This window comes from Ochotona princeps, chromosome 12 (genome assembly GCF_030435755.1).
Source record: "Ochotona princeps isolate mOchPri1 chromosome 12, mOchPri1.hap1, whole genome shotgun sequence".
NCBI lineage: Eukaryota > Metazoa > Chordata > Mammalia > Lagomorpha > Ochotonidae > Ochotona > Ochotona princeps.
In genome coordinates, this window is record NC_080843.1 from 24,198,582 (window position 1) to 24,223,852 (window position 25,271).

General features: G+C 39.8%; 1 protein-coding gene across 1 annotated transcript; it reads left to right on the top strand.

The window, feature by feature from the left end:
• The first annotated feature begins 2,485 nt into the window (after positions 1 to 2,485).
• EDNRB (endothelin receptor type B) lies at positions 2,486 to 24,307 on the top strand. Its single transcript, XM_058670622.1, has 8 exons — positions 2,486 to 2,923; positions 3,677 to 4,232; positions 19,795 to 19,907; positions 20,037 to 20,241; positions 21,533 to 21,682; positions 22,081 to 22,214; positions 22,682 to 22,790; positions 24,128 to 24,307. The coding sequence occupies exons 2-8, from the start codon at positions 3,759 to 3,761 to the stop codon at positions 24,260 to 24,262; spliced, it is 1,320 nt and encodes a 439-aa protein (XP_058526605.1). The 5' UTR covers positions 2,486 to 2,923; positions 3,677 to 3,758; the 3' UTR covers positions 24,263 to 24,307.
• The last annotated feature ends 964 nt before the right edge of the window (positions 24,308 to 25,271 follow it).

Genomic DNA, 25,271 nt, shown 5'->3' on the forward strand with positions numbered 1-25,271 from the left:
GAAACCAGTTTCTGTGATTGATAATGGTCACTTAGACAGATCACATAGTGATGTTAGATTACCTTTATGTTTGAGGTACAACATTTAAGCCACATTTAAATGTTACTGAAGTCTAAAGCATTACTTTTTTGAAGTAAAAAAAAAATCATCTAGACTGTATTAAGCTTGGTCAATTAAAAGTAAAGTTCATGGAACCGAATAGACATAAACTCAGGTCTTAGTGCCAGGGCCAATATTGTAGTGTGGCACATTTAAGATGCCACCTGTGATGCTGATGTTTCAAGAGTGCTGGTTCTGTTCCCATGCGGTTATTCTGGTCTAACTCCACGTGAGTGGGACTTGTGAGGCAGCAGAAAGTGGTGCTACCCCTATGCACACGTACATCATGGTGGAGTCCCTGGCTCCTGGCTTTCACCTGGCCCAGATCTGGTTGTTGTAGCCCTTTGGGAAGTCCAGCAGCAAATCACACATTGATCTTTCTCTTTTTCTCTCTTTTCTTCCCTTTCTCTGTCTTTCTGTCTTTCAAATAAATAAACCTTTAAACAACAACAACAAAGAATTGGCATTGTGGCAAACTGAATAAAGCCTGTGTCTGCACAAAGACATATGGTGTGGGTGCTGGTTCATGTCCAACTGCTCCATTTTCCAACTAGCCACCTGTTAATGGCCCTAGAAAAAGCAGAACAAGTTGGTCCAAGGGCTTGGACTCTGGCTACCCAAATGAGAGACCTACTAAGCTCCTGATACCTGGCTTCGGCCCAGCCCAGCTGCAGGAATGGTGCAGCCCTGGCTGTTGCAGCCAGCTGGGGAGTGAACCAGCAGATGAAAGAGCTCTGTCTTTCCCTCCTTCTCAATAACTCTGGTTTTCAAATAAATAAAGAAATCTTTTTTAAAAGTAAAAAACATAAAACAAAAAGCAAATTCTAGTTCCATATCCAGGTCCAACAACCAGCCACATTCTTGAGTGAATTCCTGAAACTTAGTTTCATTACCTATGGAATCATGAGAAATAATAATGAGGTCAAGGACTACAGTGACAGTAAATGAGCTACCCTGAAAATAAGGTGCCTTAAATAGGTAGTAGACCCTATCGTGGGTAGCCAGTATTGTATTTTACATTCTAAATGAGGAATGTTTACCTTAAAAGTATTTGGCTTTGTCCTTGGGCGGTAGAGTGGCCACAATATGATGAAATAATTTAAAATATAATTATTGATTAAAAACTTTTCTTCAATCCAACTTATGGCAGGTGTTTTGATGGAACAAAATATACATGCAATTCAAGCCTTATCCTAAAACAGAAATTAATTTACATAAAATCAAGAATGGGGTGGTCCAGGATTGAGTTGTGGCTGACAGCCAGAAAGAATTGTGAGACGGGGAAAGGAAGACATCAATGATGATTCAGATATTCTGTGCTCAGGAGAGGGACTGTGGATGGAGTTGATGCTGGAGCTGAGATGGGTATAGAGTGAGAGAAAAGGTTGTCCCATCTGAGGCCTATGCAGGAAGATAAGAAGGCATATGAAAGAAGGGCAGCCTGCCTCTGGTGGAACCACACAAGCCACACTGTCACACCGCAAAGGCCCCCATCTCACCCTTGTTTAACATGACTTTTTCTTGTCTGGCTCAGCTTTGAAGCAATTGAATGTTGACCTTGATTTTATTGGACCAGGAGAATAAGGACTATGAACAAAACAGCCAGCTTTGAAACCAGTACTCTCAACCTTAGGCCTGTTTCTCATTCCTTTATCCTTACTTCTCTACTATGTTCTTACTCACCATCTTCCACATTTAAAGTTAATGTTTTTAAATACTTAGACATTGACTTTCCGAACTTTCGTTTTCCAGGAAAGCACCGCTTATCAGCCAACACCGCAAGACTCTTGTCCTGCATATGCCATTAACCAGCTGCGAAAGCAAGAGTCAGACACCTGTTTCTCTGGGCAGCACAGGTCATTCTGGGTCTGCAATTACACAGCTCAAGTGGGGGACTCCCTGACTGCAAGACAGAAGAGGAAAAACCGGTGCATTTCACAGTCTGAATTTTGAGCAAAACTATCAGTCGCTATCATCTGTGCCATACAAGCAGAGATCTAGAACAGATGGGAAGAATGTCCCTAATGGGTACGATACACAAGCCCAGAGATGGTCTCACAGTAGCACTGCAGGACACAGCAAGAAGAGGGGACAATAGCTGAGCTATAGAACATGGGGCAGAACTTTTCAGCCCTCTAAATGGCTTGGGAGATGCCTAAGCAGGAAAGATTCCGCTCTTCTCCCACGTTTCAGGGCAAAGCAAAAACAGGGCCAAGAGCAGCGCCCCCAAGCCAACCAGTTCGTAATTACCACAGTGGATCATTTATCTGCAATACAAGTCAGAGTGAACAGCAGGCAGCATTCAAAGTTCCCTGTCGGTAACACAGAGCTTGATTCTAATCACAGAGCCCCAAGAGCACCATGGGGCGTGTGATGACTCGGGCCTCGATTTGAGCTCTTCTTTGGAAGAACTTAGAAACCACTACAAATAAACAGCCTCTGGGGACCCGCCCAGGGGCCACCGGACAGCCTCTGGGCTGCTGATGCTGTCCAGGCGTTGCCCAAGGGGAAAGGTTGCAGCGCGGCCGGTCAGTCGAAAGGCGCGGGAGGAGTCTGGCGGTGATTGATGGGGAAGGGACGAATGAATAAAAGTACTTGTCTGGGGACAGCAGAGATCTTGAGCAAGCGGTGGAGGGTTTGCTCTCTGGCATTCCCTCCGACTTTCGTCAGAGCCAGACCCGCCCGCAGCTGGAGGAGGCGTGCTCTGCTCTTCACTCTCTTGCTGGCTTGCTTAGGCTGGAACGGCTGCAGAACGAGCTGCAGCTCTGCTCCGCGGGAAGGTCTCCACTTGTCGGCCTCTGCCTGTCGCCTTACCATCCACGAGGTAAACATTCTGGCTGGGTATTGTGTTAAAAGCGGCCATTGAATCTTATCCTGGGGCCTGGGATTGACTTAGTTGTTGAGGACTTTGCCGATCCAGCAAACTAAATTGAGCGTAGGGGTGAAGGAGAGTATGTAGACTCTAGGAGTGGGACAGATGTTACCGTGGAAACGCTAGTGTCCTCTCACTCCAAATGGACACATGACAAGTGTCTGAGCCGCTCCGATTCTTCCCAGGCGGTTTTGGGCGCGCTCGCAGAGCCTATGCTCAGCCAACCAGCCAGTAGCGGCTTTAACTTTAGGGAGGAGACTTGGAGTTCAGAACCTGGGTACAGGGGATTCCCCCGCCCCTTACACAGGGCAAAATACAGAGGTCTGCACGTGACCTCAGCCGCTAGGTGCCTTGATTCCTCAATGCCCACGGAGGAGCTCCGTTAGCTGAAACACTTGTCTCGTTCCCAGCACACCCTAAAGAGCTCTGAGCTGGACACAGGTTCTTCCCTCATAGACACAAAATGCCCCACTCCATTTGATTTACCCTTTGCTGGAACATTAGGGAAGTAAAATACTGGGAGGCGGGATCCAGAGGAGATTGAATGGGAAAGTGCGGGCCGGGCGCGCCAAAGTTCCCCACTGGTGCGCCAACTTGGAAGATTAGCTTTTACTAGAGTTAGCGCACAGTAGCTCCTTGTGCTAGCGTTTGCAGAGGCGTGGTTGGGGAAGCTGACCAGAGTGTTCTGTCTTGATTTCCCTACAGGTCTGCAGGCTCTGAAAAACAAAAACAAAAACAAAACAAACAAACAAAAAACTGCAGGGCGCCTACCAGAGCAGGCAGCAGCATGCAGCCAAGCTTGGGCGGACGCGTCCTGGTGGCGCTGGTTTTTGCCTGCGGGGTGGCCGAGGTCTGGGCAGAGGAAAGAGGAATCTCGCTTGCGCCCCCCACTCCACAGCTTCTGGGGGCCAGCGAGATCCTGACGCCACTCCCTAAGACTTCCCAGCCAAGGGATTCCAACGCCAGCCTGCCGCATTCCTCTGCACCTGCTGAAATACCCAAACAACGGAGGCCAGAGAGAGTCCCACCGCGCACCCCTCCCCCATGCCATGGATCCATTGAGATTAAGGAAACTTTCAAATACATCAACACTGTGGTGTCCTGCCTAGTGTTCGTTCTGGGCATCATCGGGAACTCCACACTTCTGAGAATCATCTACAAGAACAAGTGCATGCGCAATGGCCCCAATATCTTGATCGCCAGCCTGGCTCTGGGAGACCTGCTGCACATCATCATTGACATCCCCATCAATGTCTACAAGGTAAATGGCACCTGCTATGCTACTATCATGGAAGCCTTAGAGGGATGTGGGATAGCGCCTTCACAAGGAGCTTCCTCAGGAAGATCCACCTGCTATAGCCATCACTTATCATTAGTACCAAATTCCCTTCCAGTCTTCAGCAGGCCTTTACTAAGCCCAAGACCGGAGTAGTCCGCAGGGGAACAGCAATAATATCACTTGGAAACTTTCTAGAAATGAGGATTGTTCTGGCTCCTCCTTCCCCCAGACGTACTCAGTCAGAAACTGTGATATAGAGCCCAGTCATTTCTAGTTAAACAAGCCCTCCAGCTAATAATGATGAACTACAAAGTTAGCGAAAAAGGAACCCTGAGGATCTAATCCCCAAATTCAGCCACCTAGTTACATTCTGTCTGCTCAGGTGTGGCCCTTGAACTGGCAATCTGGACAGTGCTTGAGGGTTCGCTGAGGCCATTAGATCAAAATCTGCATCTTGTCTCCGTGATTCATGTAAACACTGTCTTTTGCAAGTGCTGTCTTGGAGGATCCTGAAAGTAGGGTCCGGAGTAGATTTTTTAGGAACAAATTACCACAGGTCAGAATTGGGGTGGGTAGTGGGATGGCTGATGAGTAAAACAAACACATTTTACCTAACGTAAGTGATTGCAGTTATTTATCACTAAATGCATGAACTACCAGATTAGACATCTTATTTCTTTTGCTCTTTCCAACCACCCACAAATACATATTACCTCCATTTCATAGATGACCAACAAGACACTCAGAATCATAGAGCGACAAGGATATCTGGAGGTCAGACCCAATGTGCCAGATGCTAAAGTACAAACTACCTGACTCCATCCCACTGATTATTTAGGGAAAGAATCAGGGAACACTCAAAGTTTAATGACTCCAGAAGTTCACATTATGGGGTAGTTATCAGGGACACCCTGGAAAACAGGCACAAAGAACCAAGCAGGACATAAACACTCACACTACTTCATGACAGACTGCTGCGGCGTTCTGGACACCTCCCAGCCCAGTTGGCCTCAGTTTCCACAACTTCACAGTAAGCCTGTTAGTTTTCCACTAACAGGGGAGAAGGGGGGGGGTTCCAGTGTTTAAGAAAAAATATGGAAGTTATATATTTAAAACTCTGCTGACCCCTCAACAGCAGCAATAGAAAGTTACACATAAAAAGACAAAACACAAGGGAATGGGAATGCGCTTTTTATATTTGCTCTGGCCTGGGTACAAAGGGTCAAAATGGGACACAGAATGGGGCGACATCTTAGGGGATATTTTGATTTTTCTGTGACAGGAGCAGATACCATAAAGCATATACGTAAATTCCCCTTCCTGAACCTCTGGAAATTGCACTCTCAATAGCCACATTTGGAAGGAATTCCAGACATTTCTTAGGCTTAGAGATGAGATTCGGATTAGAATCTAGGCCCTAGAGGGAAATACTCCCAGAAATGGGGGGATAACTTCAAAAACTCTTGCAATCCTGGATGGTAGTCACTCCTGTGAACGCTGAGGGTTTTGTTGGAGAAGCAGGGGCTGACCATCAAGTCCCTTAAGATCCATCCCATCTCCATTGATGTCAAAAGTGACCCATCTATTTCTGATAGAGTCCCATAGGTTAAGTCAAACTAATCTAACTTGGCAGAGAATTACAAGGCAATTTATCCGAATTGAATTGAGAAATGTTGGAATACAAAGTGTTATGAGAAATTAAGAATAATAAAGAAAGGTCCCTGGCAAAAGGAAGACTGTAATCTAGTTTGACTAGATTTACAGGAGTTGTTTGTCTGTGTTCTAAGGAGATCCCAGAACACCTTACATGTGGGTCACAAATAGAAAACTGTTGAAATCAGTCAGCGGCTGACATGCTGTGAACAAGAGGGGTTGAAGTCATTTTTCTTTCCATGTGTTGCTCCAGACTAGATGTAAATCAGCACTTTTAGGGCCACTTTATTCTCAGCCTGGTCACATGCTTTTTTTTTTTTTTTTTTTTTTAGTAAGCCAGAAAGTATCTGATCACTGGAAAGGTCACACAGGTTTCCTTTCATTTCAAATTCTTATTTCTTTAGGCTGTTACCTAATTTCCCCCAAAGCCAACAAGTCTTTTAAAGCTGTGTTGTTACTTCTGGAATAAACAAATGAGTCATTACAAATACAGCCATCTAATCATCAACTTTGGCCATGAACAAATCTATCACATAAAAGTAGGATTTAATATTAAGTATGCGAACATTGAATCTTATATTGTGACCTTTTTTTAAATTGAGGAATAACATGATAATGATGCCCTCTATTATGCTCTAGGGGCTTGGCTTAATTTATTAAATCACTGCAACAATTCTATGGCGAAGATATTGCTATCTCTGTTTTGCATACAGTGAAATCAGAGGCAAGCTATATCACAGTTATAAAAAAAAAAGTTTGGACATCACACTGTGAGAAAGTGGTGAAACTGGGCTTGCATCCAAGTCAGCTCGCCCTGCAGTCTCTGGTACCCTCAATCCCACTGCACCAAGTACACTCAGAGACTGTACTTGTGGAATGTTACAGAAACACACTGAAGTGCATTGCTGGTATTACACAACACACTACCACACAGGAGGATGCTGGGTGAATGTGTTTCAAAATTTAATTTGGGTTATTTAAAGATTTCTGTCTCCTAAAAACCACTTCAAATGGTCTGTAGTGTGTAATACTGAGAGTATCAGTAGATGCCATTCTAAAGGCTCTGTTTACCAAACTACCGTGTACAGAGTTACTTAAAAGCCACAGTTGCAACACTTAAAGTTTTTAAAATACATGCTTAGAATTTCAGAGAAATACTTCATAACAAGGATCCAAAAGTAACAGACTTGTATCTCTAATGATTTCAAGCTTTGCTGGATGACACTGTCGTTGGGAATCTAATATGCACCATATATGAGGGTTCTTGAAGTCTTTCGACCCCTCCGTTGGTACACTAGACGCCCAGGAGCACAAACAAAGCAATATGAGTCTAGCACATTAATCTGGAGTTCAAAAGGACAAACTTCAATAAACTTGACAACCCACAGATGATCACAGCTCTTGCTGGAAGCCACCATCCTTGATGTGGCTGTAGAATGAGTGGGGCACAGAGGACTGCCATGAGAAACTAGCAGAACTTGGGAACCCCCTCCAGGAGCCAGATCCCTAGACACATTCACACTGAGTCAGTTCACTTCCCAGAACTCCTGTTTTGGAGCCAGGGATAGTATTTATATTCCTCGGGCCATGGAGGGATCTGAGTGCTTAGCAAGGTGGCCTGTTTAGTGGTTTCAAATACTCTTTTTTTTTTTTTAAGATTTATTTTATTTTTATTACAAAGTCAGATATACTGAGAGGAGGAGAGCTAGAGAGGAAGTGGAGCTGCCCGGATTAGAACCAGCAGCCATATGGGATCAAGGCAAGGACCTCAGCCACTAGGCCACGCTGCCGAGCCCTCAAATACTCTTTTAAGATGCTATAAATAATAAGCTGTTTTCATCAGCTCTAGTATGTGCTATGTGACTCAGTCCCTAATAAAAATGAGAAATTTAATCATTCAAAATGTGTATTTAAAAGCTTGTATATGTGTATGTATATGACTAAACACACTATTTAGTGTTATAAGAATGCATAGATACTTAAGTATGTAGATACGTATCATGTGGCATAAGACCTGACATACAGTAATAAAAAATGATATTAGAATGTGTGTGTACATTAAACATAATTTAAGTTCTAAATGTTATTTTTCAACTCAGGTCAATGTAATCATGACTACATATGGATTTGAACATATGTGTGGCTACTTCTAAAGGGTAAAATTCTAGAACTGGAATTACTAAATCACAGAATATATGCATTGTGACTTTGATATATATTGCCAAAGTCATTGTTGCATACTTAGTTTTAATCATCATTTTTAAATACCTCTCTCTATATAGCTGAGGTTCTCCATAAACTTTTCAGTCACCAGGGCCAGTATTTACATGCTCAATATATACACACCAGAACCAAAAGCCAGTATTAAATATCCAATGTTGTGGGGAATTGCTCATTATTCTCAAACTACTTTTTATGTCTTTCTTAATACTAAAGTCAATGGGGTAGAGTAGGTTTCTCTTGTAGATGAAAGCCTGATATCTGACTACTAAGTTTAGTAGCACAGATGTCAAACTTGTGTCAGTAGCAAAAGAGCAGCGTTTATGTATGGATGCTGTGAAGGTATTGATACTGTGATTGGTTAATTGGCTGGTGGATTTGGTTTGGTTGAATTTGCTTGTTATATTTAGCAAGACTTGACTGCAGGTTGGGGAAATGTAAAAAATTCTTGAGAAAAGGATGAACTTTCTTGGATTTTTATTAAACAATTTGACTCTTTGTGCCATATTTACACGATTGATAACTGAGTTAATACAGTGAATTCTGAACTAGAGCTTCCTTCATGATTTATTCATAAGTGAACACATTAAAAATAATGTCTATAAACCGTTAAGATGTCAATAGCATATTAACTTGTACCATGATGATTCATATGTAATCAGATGTTCAGTGAAGGCAGAGGGCTAAAGAAATTGGCCTGACCTCCATTGGAGTACTTCCACATTGTTTGCTATCCGAGGAAATGCTCCTGCCAAGCCCTCGGACCCGAGTCCCCTCTCTACTTCGCTCTTCAATTTCATTCTCCTTTCCAGAAAGGAGGAAAACTTCCTCCGTACCTGCTCATCTTCACTCCCATTCATTATTTTCAAATTATTCATCAGACAACTTTCCATAGTTGCATATTACATCCCTGTTTCAGACTTCTTTACACAGGATTAGGTGTCTGTGTAGCATAAGATTACTGAACGTGCTCTGTTAAACTTTCACAGTTCTGAAAGGAAAAACTGCTGTCACTAAAATGACATAATGTGATAGAGTCCCTATAACATCATAAAGCTGGCATGTCAAAATGTGGATTTGCCTCACTGAACTCACAAATGAGCTTTGATTAAGTGACTTGGCAGGTAATCAGACATGTTCTGCTTCAGACACAGCTATCTGAACAAGTTCACCTTTTTCACTGTCCTCCCTTAAACTACTCATGCACTTGGCATATCTGTGTACAATCAGTTTTAGTTTTAGAAAAAGTTGATGGGATTATATCAAATTTAACATTTGATACAATTTTCTAATCAGTAAACTGAAATATATGCCTAGATATCGACGTAAGAAGTAAATGTAGCATTGGGAGGAGTTTCTAACTTCTTCATATTTTTTAATATTGTTTACTCTTGCTACTGGCAAAATAGCTGAGATATTTCAGTAATATTTAAAGATATATTAATAGCAGAAACATTTTGAGTCAAAAAAGAGGAACTATAATGATGAATTTAATGCAAAGAATTTTAAATAAAACTAAGTACTTTTAAAGTGCTATTCTTTAGAACAAGGTATTAACAAAGAATAAAAGTGCTAGCTCTGTCTTATTTGAAATCAACTAACAAAACACATACCTTACCACTCATCCAGTAAAATTGCCTGGAATAGTCAACACCAGAAGCCTGAGGATAACCATGTAATGAATAAAGTGAAAATGCAGTTAGCTTTTTCTACTCATATTTCTTCAAGTGTCCAAAATGAAAAATAATAAGTGGAACTTGCTTCCTTCTCCAGAAGAGTACCGGTTATAACCTAATAGGTTAGCAGCAGAATTTAGATGATCCAGCAAATCAAGACTTTATATTCCCAGGTCACTGCTTCACATGCTTGCTAGTGTCCCTGGCAAAATGGTTGGCAAAAGCTGGGCTTTGGGGGATGAATGATTGACTGTGGGACATCTTGTATTTGCCTTAAGTCAGCCACTGATTCACTCCATAAATCCAGAGCTCTAAAACTGGCAAGGTAATGGTAAGCCTTATCTATCACAGGCTTTGTATTTTTTTTTCCTCTGCTCATGTAAAGTAAGTTGTTTAAGACTGAAGATATTTCCATAGTTGTACAGAGGATAACACAGCCAAGACCCCATTGCCTCAAGGCCAGGGAGCCATGTTCTTCATTTCACAAAGGCAACCATATAAGGTCATCTCTGTGTGGCTAATATGCTATAGTTGATTATTTTTAGAGAAACATGCCAAATGCTAATAAATGATTAAATGTTTTAAAGGGTGTTGACAGACACAGCTTGAACTGAAATAAGATTCAAAATGTAATTTATGACATGAAACATTCTCTTTCAGAACTTTGCAGAGTTGAGAAGAGGTTGGTTATATTTGGGGGTAACTAAGAATGCTGGGTGGGTGCAACAAGCCAACAATCTCTTTAATTTTAGACTTCCAAACACTTTGATTTTAGAGTTATGTCTCTTGCCCTTTAGATTCCTCGGTGTAAATATAAAAAAGAAACATCCAAATGTCATCATAGAAAGCAGACACAGGAGTGACCAAAGAGAATTACACTTGATGAGACATATCTCAGCACAACTGGCTGAAGCATTTCTCAAACACTTTTCCTGTCTTTCTGCTCAACTTGTGCTCCTGTTCATGGCTCCTGACCACCAGAGTTCCCGCTCTACTTCCCTCTTCACTTCCATTATCCTTTCCAAAAAAGAGAAAACCATCCTCCCATTCAGCATTTTCAAAGTACATATCAGGCATCTCTCACAGTAGCTTATCACCTGTATTTCAGTATTTCATACACAGGATTAGTATATGTATGGCATGAGATTATGGAGAGTGCTTCATTGCAGTCAGCCATCTTGAGAGACTTGTTCTGAGCTGGAAAGCTGTCGAATTCTTCAGCTGTTTTAGATATCAGGTGTTCTTGGCAGATCCAGCTCAGAGTTGTGAACCTAGCAATAGCCTTCTTTATAAATGGTGCTTCTCTTTGATATTGATATTTGATCTTTCCAGAATATGTAATGTATTTTTGAAAGTTTTGAAGCACAAATGGTGGATGTATCTTTAAGTTCAGAGAAGAGAGCAACAATCTATTTCTTTATTAGCCTGTTACAGACTCAGAAATGAATTTCATTGTGATACTCATGGGGCAAATATGCTTATTTGAGATGAACTTTTGTTTCTACTAAGAAACAGTTCTTAAAATCTGTAATCTATACATTTGTTTGGCTTAAAAATTTGGTTTCAACAACTTCAATTCATCATTATAGAGCCATTGTTCTATTTCAGTGAATCAAAAACATCTTTCCAAAGCAGGGAAACACTTGGTGTTCTGTGCAAGTTCATGAAGCATTACTTCCAGGGACAGTGCCTTTGTCTTGCACAACTCAAGGGGGCACCATACACACTATGATTCATTTAAACAGTGTCCCAGGAGGTGAACAAGTGTTATTTCTTACCCACATTGCCCAATCTTTAAGTAGTTAAGAGCATTTGAGTAGCTACAGCGTGGAACTTATAATTTCTATTTATCCCTGAGAACATGGGTACTTAGTATACACAGAGTATATACCAGACAAAAAAACAAACAAAAAAACATTATACACGTCTGGCCAGCAGATTACATTGAATTTCCTTCCTATGAATGAATTTTTAAAAGAAAATTCTGATATGGAAACCCTTGACTGAGGATGCTGTATTGTAGTAAATGCTAACTGAAATCCAGAAACACTCTTATCTGCTACAGGAAGGTAAGATAAAAACAGAATACATCCTTTCCCAAGTCACAAAATGCAGCCACACCAGTATTTCCCTGTTTTCAATCTTACTATAAAAACATTTGTTTAGTGGCAGTCATCTGAAAGCAATGCTTACATTTCGGCATGAGGTGGAATAGATCGTCCTTTTCCTAAAATGTTGCTCATCTGCCCTCTAAAACAATCATTTCTTACAGCAACCCTGCTCACTGCATCCACCTCCACTGGATTTACCATCCTGCCCACAACTGAAACTCCCCATAGACTCTCATAAGATAGTGAGAAACTGCAGGTTCTGTTTTTTATCAGTGATTTCCTGAACAAGTTTGAGAGAGAGGGTGTGAGAGAGTTTTTAGTACCAATTCCAGCCTGTTTAGAAGGACAGAACTCCCAACAAGAACATAGCTCAATTCTTGTCTTCCTGGCTATGATTATCAAGACGACTCGGTTGATTGTACCACAAAATACACAAACCCATGTTCACCTCAGTTTTCTAAAGTGTATACATTAGAAAATGAGAACAAAAGCTCACAATAGAAGTTTCATCATAGATTTCTGCCTCAAAATTATATTGATTTGTTTATTCACTCATTCATTGTTAACCAATAAGCATTTTATGATTTACTGTACACCAGGCACTGTGGCAGGCATTATAACAGAATATTTTTAATCAAATAAAATTAAAACTCAGTATATATTAAGAAAAAGGAAATGGTATGTACAGCTGATAAAGCAAATGAACATTTACTAGTGCAAGAATATTAATTTTGGCATTTTTTGATGTACGACTTGATTCCTTTTGGCATTCATAGGTGTAAGTACTTACAAGGTTTTTTATTTTCCATTTAAAGTGATTTTTAGGTAAAAAGAGAAAAGAAAAAATGGTAAATTCCTCATTTGGAGAGATTTCGAATTTTCAAAATATCCTTCAATGAAAAATACTTATTTTTATTCATACTATTCATCATTTTTAATGTTTGAATGATACTCTATAAAATATTTTGTAATGTAAGATTTATTCTTTCTCAGTCAACTAACATAAGTGATAATAAAATTGCTGCCATCCTTAAATAGAAACTGTAACAAATATGGTCACATCTTTTTCTGATCTAGTTCTTATTTATTTGTTTGTTTTTATCATTCAAAAAATGTGCTTGGGAAACAGGATAAGTCTTAGGGGAGAAGGGGCTAACACAAACATAGGCACTCATTTTTTCAAGCCAATCCCTCACTGCCAGTAGGACCGAACACTAACGAAGACTATGCTGTTAGATAAGACAGCATGATGTGAAAACCACTGTCACCTATGAAGTGTTTGCCAACTGGCTCATATTTGTAAAAGTTATGCAATGCATATTCCACCTTAATTTTAAACAGGACCTAAAAATTTAGTTTTACATAGAAACAGTATAGTATCAATACTGAACCCTAACAACACTTGGCAATCAGAAAATGGGAGTTTTAAGATTTCTTTATTTTATTTAAAATACAGATTTACAAAGAGAGAAGAGATAGAGATCTCTCATCTGTTGTTTCACTCTCCAAATGATTGCCACAGCCTGGGCTGGACCAAGCAAGCTGAAGGAGAGTCACTTGGCTCTCCTCTTTTGGTAGGCAGGGTCCATCTTCTTGGGTTAATTTTCTGCTGTTTTCCCACATGCCTAAGCAGGATACAGGATTGGAAGTAGAACAGCCAGCACCCATATGGGATGCCAGCATCACAGGCAGCAGTTTAACCTGATGCACAAAAATGACAGCTCCAAAAACTGATTTTCTAATACATGTTTGCTTTGGCATATGTATTCGGGCCTTGCTCTTACGATTTATCATTCAGGGGTTGGTGGCAGGAAAAAGTGCTGCCCAGCATGCTACATATCATAGGGGCAACAAATTGAGTTCTACCTGTTCCATTTCTGATCCAGCACCCTACTAATGCACCTGGGAGAGCAGGAGAAGATGGCCCAAGTCTTGGTCTCCTGTTCCCCACGCAGAAGACCTAGTACAAAAGCTCCTGATTCCTGGCTTGTAACCAACACAGCTCTGGCCATTGTGACCATTTGGGGAATGAAGCAGCCAATGCAAGATTTTCTTTTCTGGCTGTTCGTTAATTCTTTCAAATAAATAGATGAATCTGTTGTTTAAAATGTGTATATTTAATTAAGTCCCAAGAAGAAAGTAAAAATAGAAAATTAGAAATACATCACTCATGCTTCCTCTTTCAATAAAGTAAATTTTCTTGGCAGAAAGGAAAGATGCAAGGTTAGATTTTGAATAATAGATGTTGAATGCTGTTCTTCTTGAAAATAAATGGTGAAAAAATTGATTTCTGGGGATCATAGAAATCTCTGAGGGTTTTGTCTCACTAAATTTTAAAGATAATATCTCAGTTGAGAGTAATCTGCTTTGTTTGTTTTATAAGACATAGCATTTTCATGCTCAGGGCATCTTTTTTCATTAAACAAGAAATTGTTACATTTACAGTTGGAATAAGTTCCAGGAAGCAAGCTCTGTCTTACCAAAAGCCATTGAGATGACAGGAATAACATCAGTAGTGGCATGGTTTCCATCGTGGAATATCAGGCTTTGCTGACTCTCCACAGAGCCTTCTGATTAGAATGAGGCAGAGCCTGAGCTGTCTTAGATGAAGGGTATTTAGAGGCCTAGCAAAGTCAGCCTTCTTACCATCCAGTCATGCAACCAGAGTACATGTTCTTCCTTCTCCTTCGGTGCCTTCTCAGCACTAGAGCATCCAGGCATGCGTTGAGAGTGTGCACTACTGAAAGCTGATGAAAGTTGAGGCTCTTTTTCCCCAGTCCTTTTCCTTTCCGAAGGATAGATTAGAAAGTTGTAATCTCTCAGTTATGATTAGGTTTCTATCTGTGTTGAACTTAAAGAACGCTGTTACAATTTTCAGTTTGTGTTTCCTTGTACACTCTGATAGCTTGGGTCAGAGGTTGGCCTGCAGGCCTCCCAGTGGTATGAAGAGCAATAATCCAATTTCCAGGCCGAGCCAAAAATAATAGTAACCACAAAACAGAGCCTGGTTTTAGTGCAGAGCTCATTTTCATTGGCAAGTCTGCTTTCCCCTAAGAGGCCCAAATATTCATTCATCTTGACTCTTCTAATGAGTGTACCTAATAATTCCAATTCTTAATGGATTCGGAAGTGATCTGAGGTAGAATAAAATATTTGAAAACATACAAACGTTTGGGCATTTTATGAATAAAATGGTTAGATTTATTAAGTTTCTCTGGAGAAAAAACACCAACAGAATATATAAAAATGGATGGATAGATAAGTGGATGGAAGGATAGATACACAACCACCATCTGCAAACTGGAAATCCAAGAAGGCCAGTGAGTAGTATGACTCAATCCAGGTCCAAAGAGGTATGAATCAGAAGAGCCAGTCATGGAGGCCAGAGGAAATAGGATGAGTTGTCCCAGACAAGACAGGAAACCAAAGGAGCACATTGTTCCTTCCCACGTTTTTCTTTTCTGTTCAGACCCTCCACAGTGTAGATGATGTCCCTATCTGGGAAGGACAATCTTCTTTATTGAGTCTGTAGATTCACATGCTAATTCCTCAGAAACACACTCACAGACTTGGGTGCCCCAAAACCATAACACTGACATAAAGTCAATCCTTATACTATGAGGGAAAGATGGTTTTGCTAGATATCTTGATATTTAACTATTATTTGAAACATAGCAATGGGTTCCAAAAAACCCCTAGTATTTGATATAATCCTAAGGATTCTTTCTTGTAAAACAAATTTCTTCAAAATTATAAGGCAGTGTCATAGTTATAATAAGCATTGGCTCTGCGTTCAATGTGAACCCATTACTTGAGTGACCATGGCCAAGTGGATTAGTTATATAAGGAGGAGCTAAAAATATATCCTGGAATTTAGAAGAATAAAAGCATAAATCTTCATCATCTCACACTGTTTGTGTGTCAGGAATTCAGAAATGACTTAGCTAGCTGGTCCTGACTCAGGGTGGCTCATGAGGACGCACTCAATACATTGGATGAACCTGTAGTCATCTGAGGGTTTGATGAGGCCCAGAAGAACCTCCCATTCATACTCTAGGAAAATCAGAGCCAGTGATATGCATAAGGCCTCTGCTCTCTGCTCTGTGCAGGCTTTTCCAAGAGGGCACTGATTGTGGTCCTGACATGCCACCTCACCACTCCTAGAATGAGGGAGGAACCAAGGAAGAACCAAGAGGAATCCGTGACACCTTCAAGGAGATAGTCCCAGGCATCTCACATCCCTATGGGCACATTCGTTTGCTTTTTCATCCCTAGAAACAGAACACTGAGTCTAGAAAAGATTGATGGCAAGGGAAATCAGTTTTCTCCTTTTGAAAGCAAGAGTATCAAAAATGCGTGGGTGTAAAGGAAACTGACATTGCAAGCTTATAAATCTACAAGTGTCTCAGCAAGTCCTGCTGGCTACGTAACACTATTCTCACAACCATTTCTATGAACTGTATTGAATCTGCTAACTTTTAAAAAAATCAAATAGAAAAATAAAACATACAGTCTCTAAGCCATTCGCCTAAGTGCTGAGACATCCCAGGCCATCACTATTCTCACCACTGCTTCCTTTCTTGGCTCCTGCATCCTATGCTGTTCTGTACTAAGCCTCCAGAGGTGAAGCCATTGCTTGGAACATCTATGATCCATATTGAAATGTCTGAGTTCAAGCGTCATGTCTGCTTCTAATCCAGCTTCCTGCTAAAGCACGCCATGTAATGCAGTAGGTGATGTCTGGAGTATTTGGGTCTCCACAACCCATGTGGCACACCCAAGCTGAATTGTGGGTTCCTGGCTCTTGTAGGCATGTAGGTGAATAAACCAGCAGATAGAAAATATCTCTTCCCTGTCTCTCCATTGCTCAGCTTTTCAAATACACAAACAGAATCATACCATTTCCCTGTTCAAAACCGTGTGATGGACTCCCTCAAAAAAATCCAAACGCCTCTCCTCTCTCTAACTTTGTCACCATGTGTGTTTAGCCTGGATTACTGCACCCCAGCTTTAACCTCTTTGCTGTTACTCCAAGCTCCCTAGCAGCCTTGCTCACACTTCACAGGCTTTGCATTCTCCTTCCCCTGCCTAGAAGATTCTTCATGTGTCTGACTCTTATTTCAGAAGTTCCTGCTCAACTGTCTTTTCTAGGAGATCTTCTTGAGAAATCTATGAAGGAAGCATCTGAAATCTTCCCATTACATCCTTAAGAGACTGTGAAAAAATTCACAGAAAATATATGTTGTAAAAAAAAGACTACGAACGGGTTTCAAAATATTTTGCACCAATGAGCTAATTTTTTAATTATATTTTTCTATGTGTTTTTTCAAGTAACCCAGTAAGAAGACAATCTCTGTATTATAGTCTATTGATTTTTTTTGTCAACCTCTCTCACTAGGCTGAAAGCTCCATGGGAGGAGGAAGCTTGTATTCATTTATATTTGCTTTATTTTCAGGGCACTGTAGTCAGTGCTCAATAGTTACTTGTTACATGAATGAATGAACAGAGCTATGAGTCCATTGATGAATCCAGAAATCACAAGAAGGAAGCCAGTCTGTCCCACCCATACATTTTGCTAATGTATTATCTGACAGTCTTATCTAAAAATAGTAATTACCTCAGAAGTTTTATCAATTTTGAGATTTTGGGCCCAGCGCAGTAGCCTAGGCTAAAGTCCTCACCTTGAACATGCCAGGATCCCATATGGGCGGGCACCAGTTCTAATCCTGGCAGCCCTGCTTCCCACCCTGCTCCCTGTTTGTAGCCTGGTAAAGCAATTGAGGACAGCCCAAAGCCTTGGAACCCTGCACCCACATGGGAGACCTGGAAGAAGCTCCTGGCTCATGGCTTCAGGCTGGCTCAACTCGGCTACTGCGGCCGCACGTGGGGAGTGAACGATCGGATGAAAGATCTTCCTCTCTGTCTCTTCTCCTCTCTGTTTATCTGACTTTCCAATAAAAATAAATAAATTTAAAAAAACATAAATTATGAGATTTCATAGTGAAAAATCAGATTTGGAAAGGAAAATTAGAATTTTGTACTTGGGGTCTGTTAGCAACAAAGTGTGTGATGTTGACTCGACCTCACAACTCCGCAGGCTGTTCTGACCCCAGTGGCTCCTCTGTGCCTGACCCCCTCCATTCTGAGCGACACAAGCAGGCCTGATGGAAGTTTTTCGGACCCTGCCTTACATGTGTATGCAATATAACTGGCAAAAATTGTCACATATGCATGTGTAATTTTTAATGTCTAATTTAAAAATGGAATTGGCTTGGTTTTGAAACCCCCAAGCCACATTCATAATGAAACACACATTTTAAGCTTTTGGTGCCATTCTAGTTATAGAACAATCAACCCATCTTGACAAATTCAGTAGACTCTTCATTACAAGAGAAAGGGCAGAAAGACTCAACTGGGTTTCCAAATAGTTTTCACTTTTAGAAGACTATTTTTTAAAGCATCTCTTAAAAACATAGATTTGAAATACTTTTTCTTTATTTTTGAAACCTCATGAACATTCAATCCAGATGTCTACCTAAAGTGATTTGTTTACCAATGTGGGACACACCCAGTTGTCCTAGAAAAGAAAATATTTAGCTGCAGTCAATAATAGATGGCTGTGTGGGTTGCCATTAAATAGAGAGAAATACCTAGGGCAGGTGTTTGGCGTAAGAGTCAAGAAAGCACTTGAGGATCCCACATCGTGTAAAGGAGTGCCTGGATCTGAGGCCCAGCTCCAGCTTTCTGCTAACATACACCCTGGGCCACAGAAGGGATGGCTCAAATACTTGAGTCCTCCACCCATGTGGCAAATCCACATTGAGTTGTTGACTTCTGACTTTGCTATGGCCCAGTCCCAGCTGTCTCAGGTATTTTAAGAGTGACAGAGCAGATGGGAGATCTCTCTCCTTATCTTTTTCTGTGTACTTCCTTTTGCCAATCAGATAAATAATAAAATTATATGCAATCATACCAAAAGCCTTCATTAGAGACAACTGTATATAATGGCGAGCACTCTCTTTGCTAATTGTAAGCAAGGAGTTATATATAGAGAGAAAGCTTAGAGTAATTCTTAAGCATCTGTTATAGGTAAGGCACTGTTCTACGCAGTTCCAGAATTCATATTATTTTTTATATTCTAGGGGCCCAGATGACAAACAGCAAATATGCCAACAAGCCAGTATTTTAACATGTGCAATAAGCATTGTTAAGTACTGGGAGTAAAGGAAAAAAATGGAGCAGGGTAAGGGTGAGGAAAAGGGGTGTGATCAGAGTGGGGTATATGGGAAAGGCGAAATTTGAGCAAGACTTAGGAGGTAAAGGAGTTAGCCAAGTGCCAAGTGGATCTCTGAGGAATAGCCTCCCAGGACAAAGACTGGTCTGAAAGCAAACACCTCAGAGCTGGAATGTGCCTCGCCTGTTCAAGAATCGGTATGATTATTCCGAGTTAAGTAAGTTGACTACCGGAAAGAAAGAGTGAATCAATATACCTGCTAATATAGTCTGGTCTCCTTGGCTAAGAAGTGTTTATCATCTATTTTTAATCGCTCTCTGTTGTGACTAAGCCATGGCATGGGCATTTGAGATTCCATGAAAGGCTGCAGGTTTCATTTTTAAAAAAGAAATTTTAAAAATGCTTTGGGTTGGCCCTTCTAAGGAGGCCGTGACTCCAGGCTATTCTATAGGTATGAAAAACATTCTAAATTGGCAATTTCATTGTATCCTTACACACTTCTGGTTTCATATTGCTGGTTCTTTTCAAAGAGTAAGACATCAGGGAAAGGATATGAGTTTGGATTTGTTCTCTTATATGGCATGTTAATTATTCTACATTAGATAATACAGTTCAGAGGGTAACAGAGCTTCATGTCTCTTCAATGCAGTTGCTTGTAGAAGACTGGCCATTTGGAGCTGAGATGTGTAAGCTGGTGCCTTTCATACAGAAGGCCTCGGTGGGCATCACTGTGCTTAGCCTGTGTGCGCTAAGCATTGATAGGTAAGAGCTAATGCTTCATCCACATATATCCTCAATAGTATGACTGATTGCCTGGAATTTAGAAAATAAAATGTGTAATTCAATAAAAGAAAGCTTCTTAAGCTTATAAAACATTGTTTTCATCTTCAGGTATCGAGCTGTTGCTTCTTGGAGTCGAATTAAAGGGATTGGAGTTCCCAAGTGGACAGCAGTAGAAATTGTTTTAATTTGGGTGGTTTCTGTGATTCTGGCTGTCCCCGAAGCCATAGGCTTTAACTTGATTACACTTGACTACAAAGGAAACTATCTGCGAATCTGCATGCTTCAGCCGACTCAAAAAAGCGCCTTCATGCAGGTAAATTTCACCCTTTCTGCACTTTCCGCTCATTCTCATAAAAATGTAGCTATTTCCCTCTTTGCCTGACTTCTGAAGAAGCTACTGATTTATGGGTGTCCTGAGGAGACAGATCCCAGGACCATGAGATAAAGGTGTGACTGATGATTCAAGCTGCAGAAAGTGAAGTTACTACTTCCCCCAGGAATCCACTCCCTGCATCTCAGGGACACAAATAAACAAACTTCAGCCACATCATAGAATTGGCGTGAATGTATAGCTTTTCAGTCAAAGGAAACAAAAGACCTAACTGCTACCATATTCTGCAGAAGATAACCCAGCAGGCATTAAAAAAAAAAAGAATGAGTGAATGTTTGGAAAGTCCCCGAATACACGTGCATTCTGAAAGGCAAGCTTACTCTCCCTTTCTGTCTTTTGCTAAACAGAAAGCTTCCATTGCAATTAAGACATTTATTACAGAATATTTGACCAGGAAAAGGGAAAAGTATGTAATACCGGTCTGATAAGACAGACCCTAAAGTAAAAAGCTCCAGAGAAGTTAGTGCAAACAGGTGCTGACCTACATAGCACCAAGAATTCCTTTCTTATTCACTTACAAGAAAATTCAAGAAAACTTCATGAACTGTGTCTATCATGATAAGGAGTGAAGAAGGACATTAACATGAAAGCCAGAAAAATTGCAGTTCCCTTATTTCTTACTAGTTAAAAGGGGTGGGAGTGGAACTCACTTGTCACATAGATTTTTCTCTAGTTGTGGTTTTATCCAGAGCAACAATTTTAAACATACACAAGAGCAGATATAGAATAAAAAGGCCCTTTTATTGAAATATTTGGTTGGCTTATGCTGTAGTGAGTGAAATGGCTAGCATAGACCTTTTCATATCTGTTTTTCCCATTAAGCAAATTTGCTAAAAATGTAAGTTTTTCATAAACACCAGGGTACCTTTCCATATTCAGATGTGGTATTGTACACAAAGAGCACCCTAAGGATAAGTTGCTTGCGTAAAGACAAAATATTGAATTATCAAATATTTCCAGATTACACAGTTGCTTAAAACACAATTATAATATAGTGTTCCAGAAAACTGAATACGTTTTATGAAAATTTTATTTAGATTAATGTAGCCATTTATTTGCTCAGTACAAGTGGTTCATAGATTTTATGTTGTATGGTCTTTATTAAATGGTTCTCCTTCAGAAGAATGTTGTTTCTGGATAAAATTTTTTCAACATTTGCTATGCAACATTTTCTTAAAAAGTATTAATCGTAAATATTCTCTCTTCTTCCTAGTTTTATAAAACAGCTAAAGATTGGTGGCTATTTAGTTTCTATTTCTGTTTACCACTGGCCATCACTGCCCTTTTTTATACTCTGATGACCTGTGAAATGTTAAGAAAGAAGAGTGGTGTGCAAATTGCTTTAAATGATCACTTAAAGCAGGTAAGACAATAAAATTATTGGATGACTTATGGTTATGATTATAATGCTGGATATGCAAATTATGGAGAAGATAAATTACAATTACCACGTACCAGAACATATTTCTTTTTGTTGCCCCCAGCATCATTGAATTTATAATGAACACTTTTGCATTATCTGTTTAGACATATTCTGAATCACTAACAGCAACTAGAGAGAACCATAAAGTCCTAACAATGAATGTTTAATCATTTTAGTTCTCATTCTCATTCATTTTTCCATGTCAAGCTCAGTGTCCTGAAATTTTACAAATGCCATTGAGTTTGCATAAACAATATGAACTATTCTGTCAGGGATGAGAGGACACTGTGACCCAGTGAGCATCTTTCCAAGGTCTGACTGCCTTTTTTTCCCCCCAGAGACGGGAAGTGGCCAAAACTGTGTTTTGCCTGGTGCTTGTGTTTGCCCTCTGCTGGCTGCCCCTCCACCTCAGCAGGATCTTAAAGCTTACTCTGTATGATGAGAACGACCCCAATCGATGTGAACTTCTGAGGTAAGAAAGGCACACTGGAAATCACGCTGTAAACCAGGGCCATCAGAAGTGATTCCATCCATCCCCTTCATGAGCAGAAAAAGAGCAATGGAGAGAAATTCAGACTCCATATTTTCCCCTTCTCTCCCACTTTACAGGAAGGAGTTCAGGAAACCTAAGGGAACCCTGGGGACACAGAGGCAGAATTGTAAAGGAGAAGTGAGTGGCAAAATAGAAAGACCAAGTTAGGGTCTTCTTTGCTCTGTGTGAATCCCTTCTTTTGGCCCTCCCCAGCAATGGGATTTCATTTTTAAAGGCAGATTTGGGCATGAGAGGAAGCAATGGGAAAGCAGTTCAGATCACAGTGACCAAGAATGAGCTAGAGACTGCTGGTAGATTCCCCTTAAATATGGGTAATTTTTATTTGCAATGAATGTGTGCCCATAGCAACACTTTTCACAGACATGTTTGGGCCTATTGTTTTGCAGTTTTTTGTTGGTATTGGACTACATTGGCATCAACATGGCCTCCGTGAATTCCTGCATTAATCCAATTGCTCTCTATTTGGTGAGCAAAAGATTCAAAAACTGCTTTAAGGTAAGAGGGCAACATTCCACAAGTCCTTTTGTAACATAACATCAAACTCCTTCATAACAAGAAATATTTCTATCCACAGATATCTGCCAATTTGCTTTCTAGACTCCCCTTGCACTGAATAATGGGTGCTTTTCTGAAATATGACTTTCACTTATGAATCACTAATCAGTTTCTGCCTATGAATCGCCATCAATCACTCCCAACTGCCCCAGCCAGTTACATGAGCAACAGGATTTCTCAGAAAAAGAATAAAATTACAGGCATTGATATGACAGTTGCCACACAACAAGAGTCAAATATAAATGCATCGTTCCTACATTTTGGTAGATTTGGGGCTACCCAACGACAATTTGTATTGTGAATAAGTTAGACCCTTTTTCACTTGGAGTCTGAAAATAGTAAGTTAAACACATTTGTTTTAAGTTCTCCTTTTTTTTTAATAGCAGAGACCTGCCTCATTATTTCCCATCCACCTGCTTTTGTATCATAGCGCCTCTCCATGCATTCTCTGCTTTAGCAATCTAACACACAAACTTCCTGTGTGAAGAGAAAATATTGCATTGTGAAATATTTTAAATAGGATCATTCTGGTTGCAAAGAGCAGGCGAAGAATGACTGAATTTTCAAAGCCTCATACTTCAGAACCAAACTAGTAGAGCTCCCATTTTCTTACTCGTACAGTTTCTCAGGTAATAAATGGGAAAAAATAAGATTTGGATTTTAAAAGATCCAAGAGAAAATCTTGATGAACAAAACTGAGATGTTTGTACACATAATAGTCTTATTGGGTAACAATATTGAAAAGCCCTGCATAATTTTAACTGTATACCTGGAAGGGTATACAATAATGTTAAATTTATTGCTGCAAAAAGGTGTTTATGATACTTTCAAATGAGATAAAGGTAATGCTGTCATAGTATAAAACAATTGAATATGTGATACACAAACACAGGTACTAACACAGTCATAATGTGATAATAGTTCTATTTGTATAAAAGCATCTTGACTGATATACTTTTCAAATATTAAGAGCATTTATCAAGTAATCAAGAGTGAACACCAAGAGTTAAGATTTCTGTTGGTAAGGATTTTTTATTATGTAGATTTTTTTCTTCTCTGTATTTTTTTAGTGGAAAAAAATCTCTATTTTCTAGTGGAAAAAATCCTATCATATAATACCTATACAATTAAATCTTTTCAAGGAGAAAAATAAGACATGGAAGAAAGTTTCTACCGACTCCTAATCATACAATGAAAAGACTGAACCTCAGAAAGTAACGAGAGTTGTAATACGGTGACTAATGCTGACATATAATGAGTTACTTTATTTTGTGCAGTCATGCTTATGTTGCTGGTGCCAGTCATTTGAAGAAAAGCAATCCTTGGAGGAAAAGCAGTCCTGCCTGAAGTTCAAAGCTAATGACCATGGATATGACAACTTCCGTTCCAGTAATAAATACAGCTCATCTTGAAAGAAGGAATAACCAGAACTCACTTAAACAAAATGAAACTCATCCCCCCCCCCCAAAATGTATGTTTGCACAAAACAATGTAAGTTGTGTAACAGTGATTACCAAAACACTCAAAGATACACATGACATGTTATCAACTGTTCACATGATGAGAGGAAATACAGTGAGAATTAAGAAAGTCTCATTGTGAAAGCACTTAATCTCTACCGTTAGCACTTCAGCATAGCTCTTAATAACTTCTAGTAAATTCATTTACCACTTATATTTTAAAAGGAGCTAACTCAGATTTCCTATTAAAGCAGTTTATTTTTTAATCCATGTGATATGATACAATGAAAAATGTCAGTATGATGCAGACTTTTGAAGTGGAATTTAATTTAAATTTTAAAAATTCTTTAAAAAACTTGTCACATCATTGATCAGTCTGTAATTAGATACAAAATATGAAAGCAGTTCAGTTGGTACATTTTTAGGATGTTGGAAATATTTAAACATTCAGGATAAAGTAACAGAAAGGGATCAAAACAAAGTTTCTAAAAATAATTATGCTCTATATTCAGAACAGATGGAATATTGTAAACGAAGACAAAGAAAGGAGGTTTAAAATGTTTTCCCAAAAGACTTCCCTGGAATTTAGCACTCACAATCTCTACGAGGAAAGCACTACCTACAATGCTTTTCAGATTTATTAAAATATTCTTTTAACAGTGTAGTGTAAACTGTTTTGTATCATCATCTGTAAATATTTAGCTGTATACGCTGCATCCAGATGGTTAAACAGTGGGCAGGCCCGATTGTTCAGTGCTCTGCAATGGAGAGATGTCAGCGACCCCGTGAAAGACAGAATGTGAATTGCCTGGCGCAGTGTCCACATGGCAAATAAGCAGGTGCCTCCCCTGTGTTAAAACAGTCTCTAGCATAATATAACATAGCTACGGTAAGACTCTTTAAAAATCACACTAATTAGTTTATTGAACAGCAGCCGCAAGGCTTACTAACTTTGATATCA

What these genes read in the sequence shown, in the direction of transcription:
- EDNRB (XM_058670622.1), top strand. Translation starts at nt 3,759, where the DNA reads ATGCAGCCAAGCTTGGGCGGACGCGTCCTGGTGGCGCTGGTTTTTGCC. An exon ending in TCCCCATCAATGTCTACAAG is followed by an intron (nt 4,233 to 19,794) that starts GTAAATGGCACC and finishes TCTTCAATGCAG; the next exon opens with TTGCTTGTAGAAGACTGGCC. An exon ending in AAAAAAGCGCCTTCATGCAG is followed by an intron (nt 20,242 to 21,532) that starts GTAAATTTCACC and finishes TCTTCTTCCTAG; the next exon opens with TTTTATAAAACAGCTAAAGA.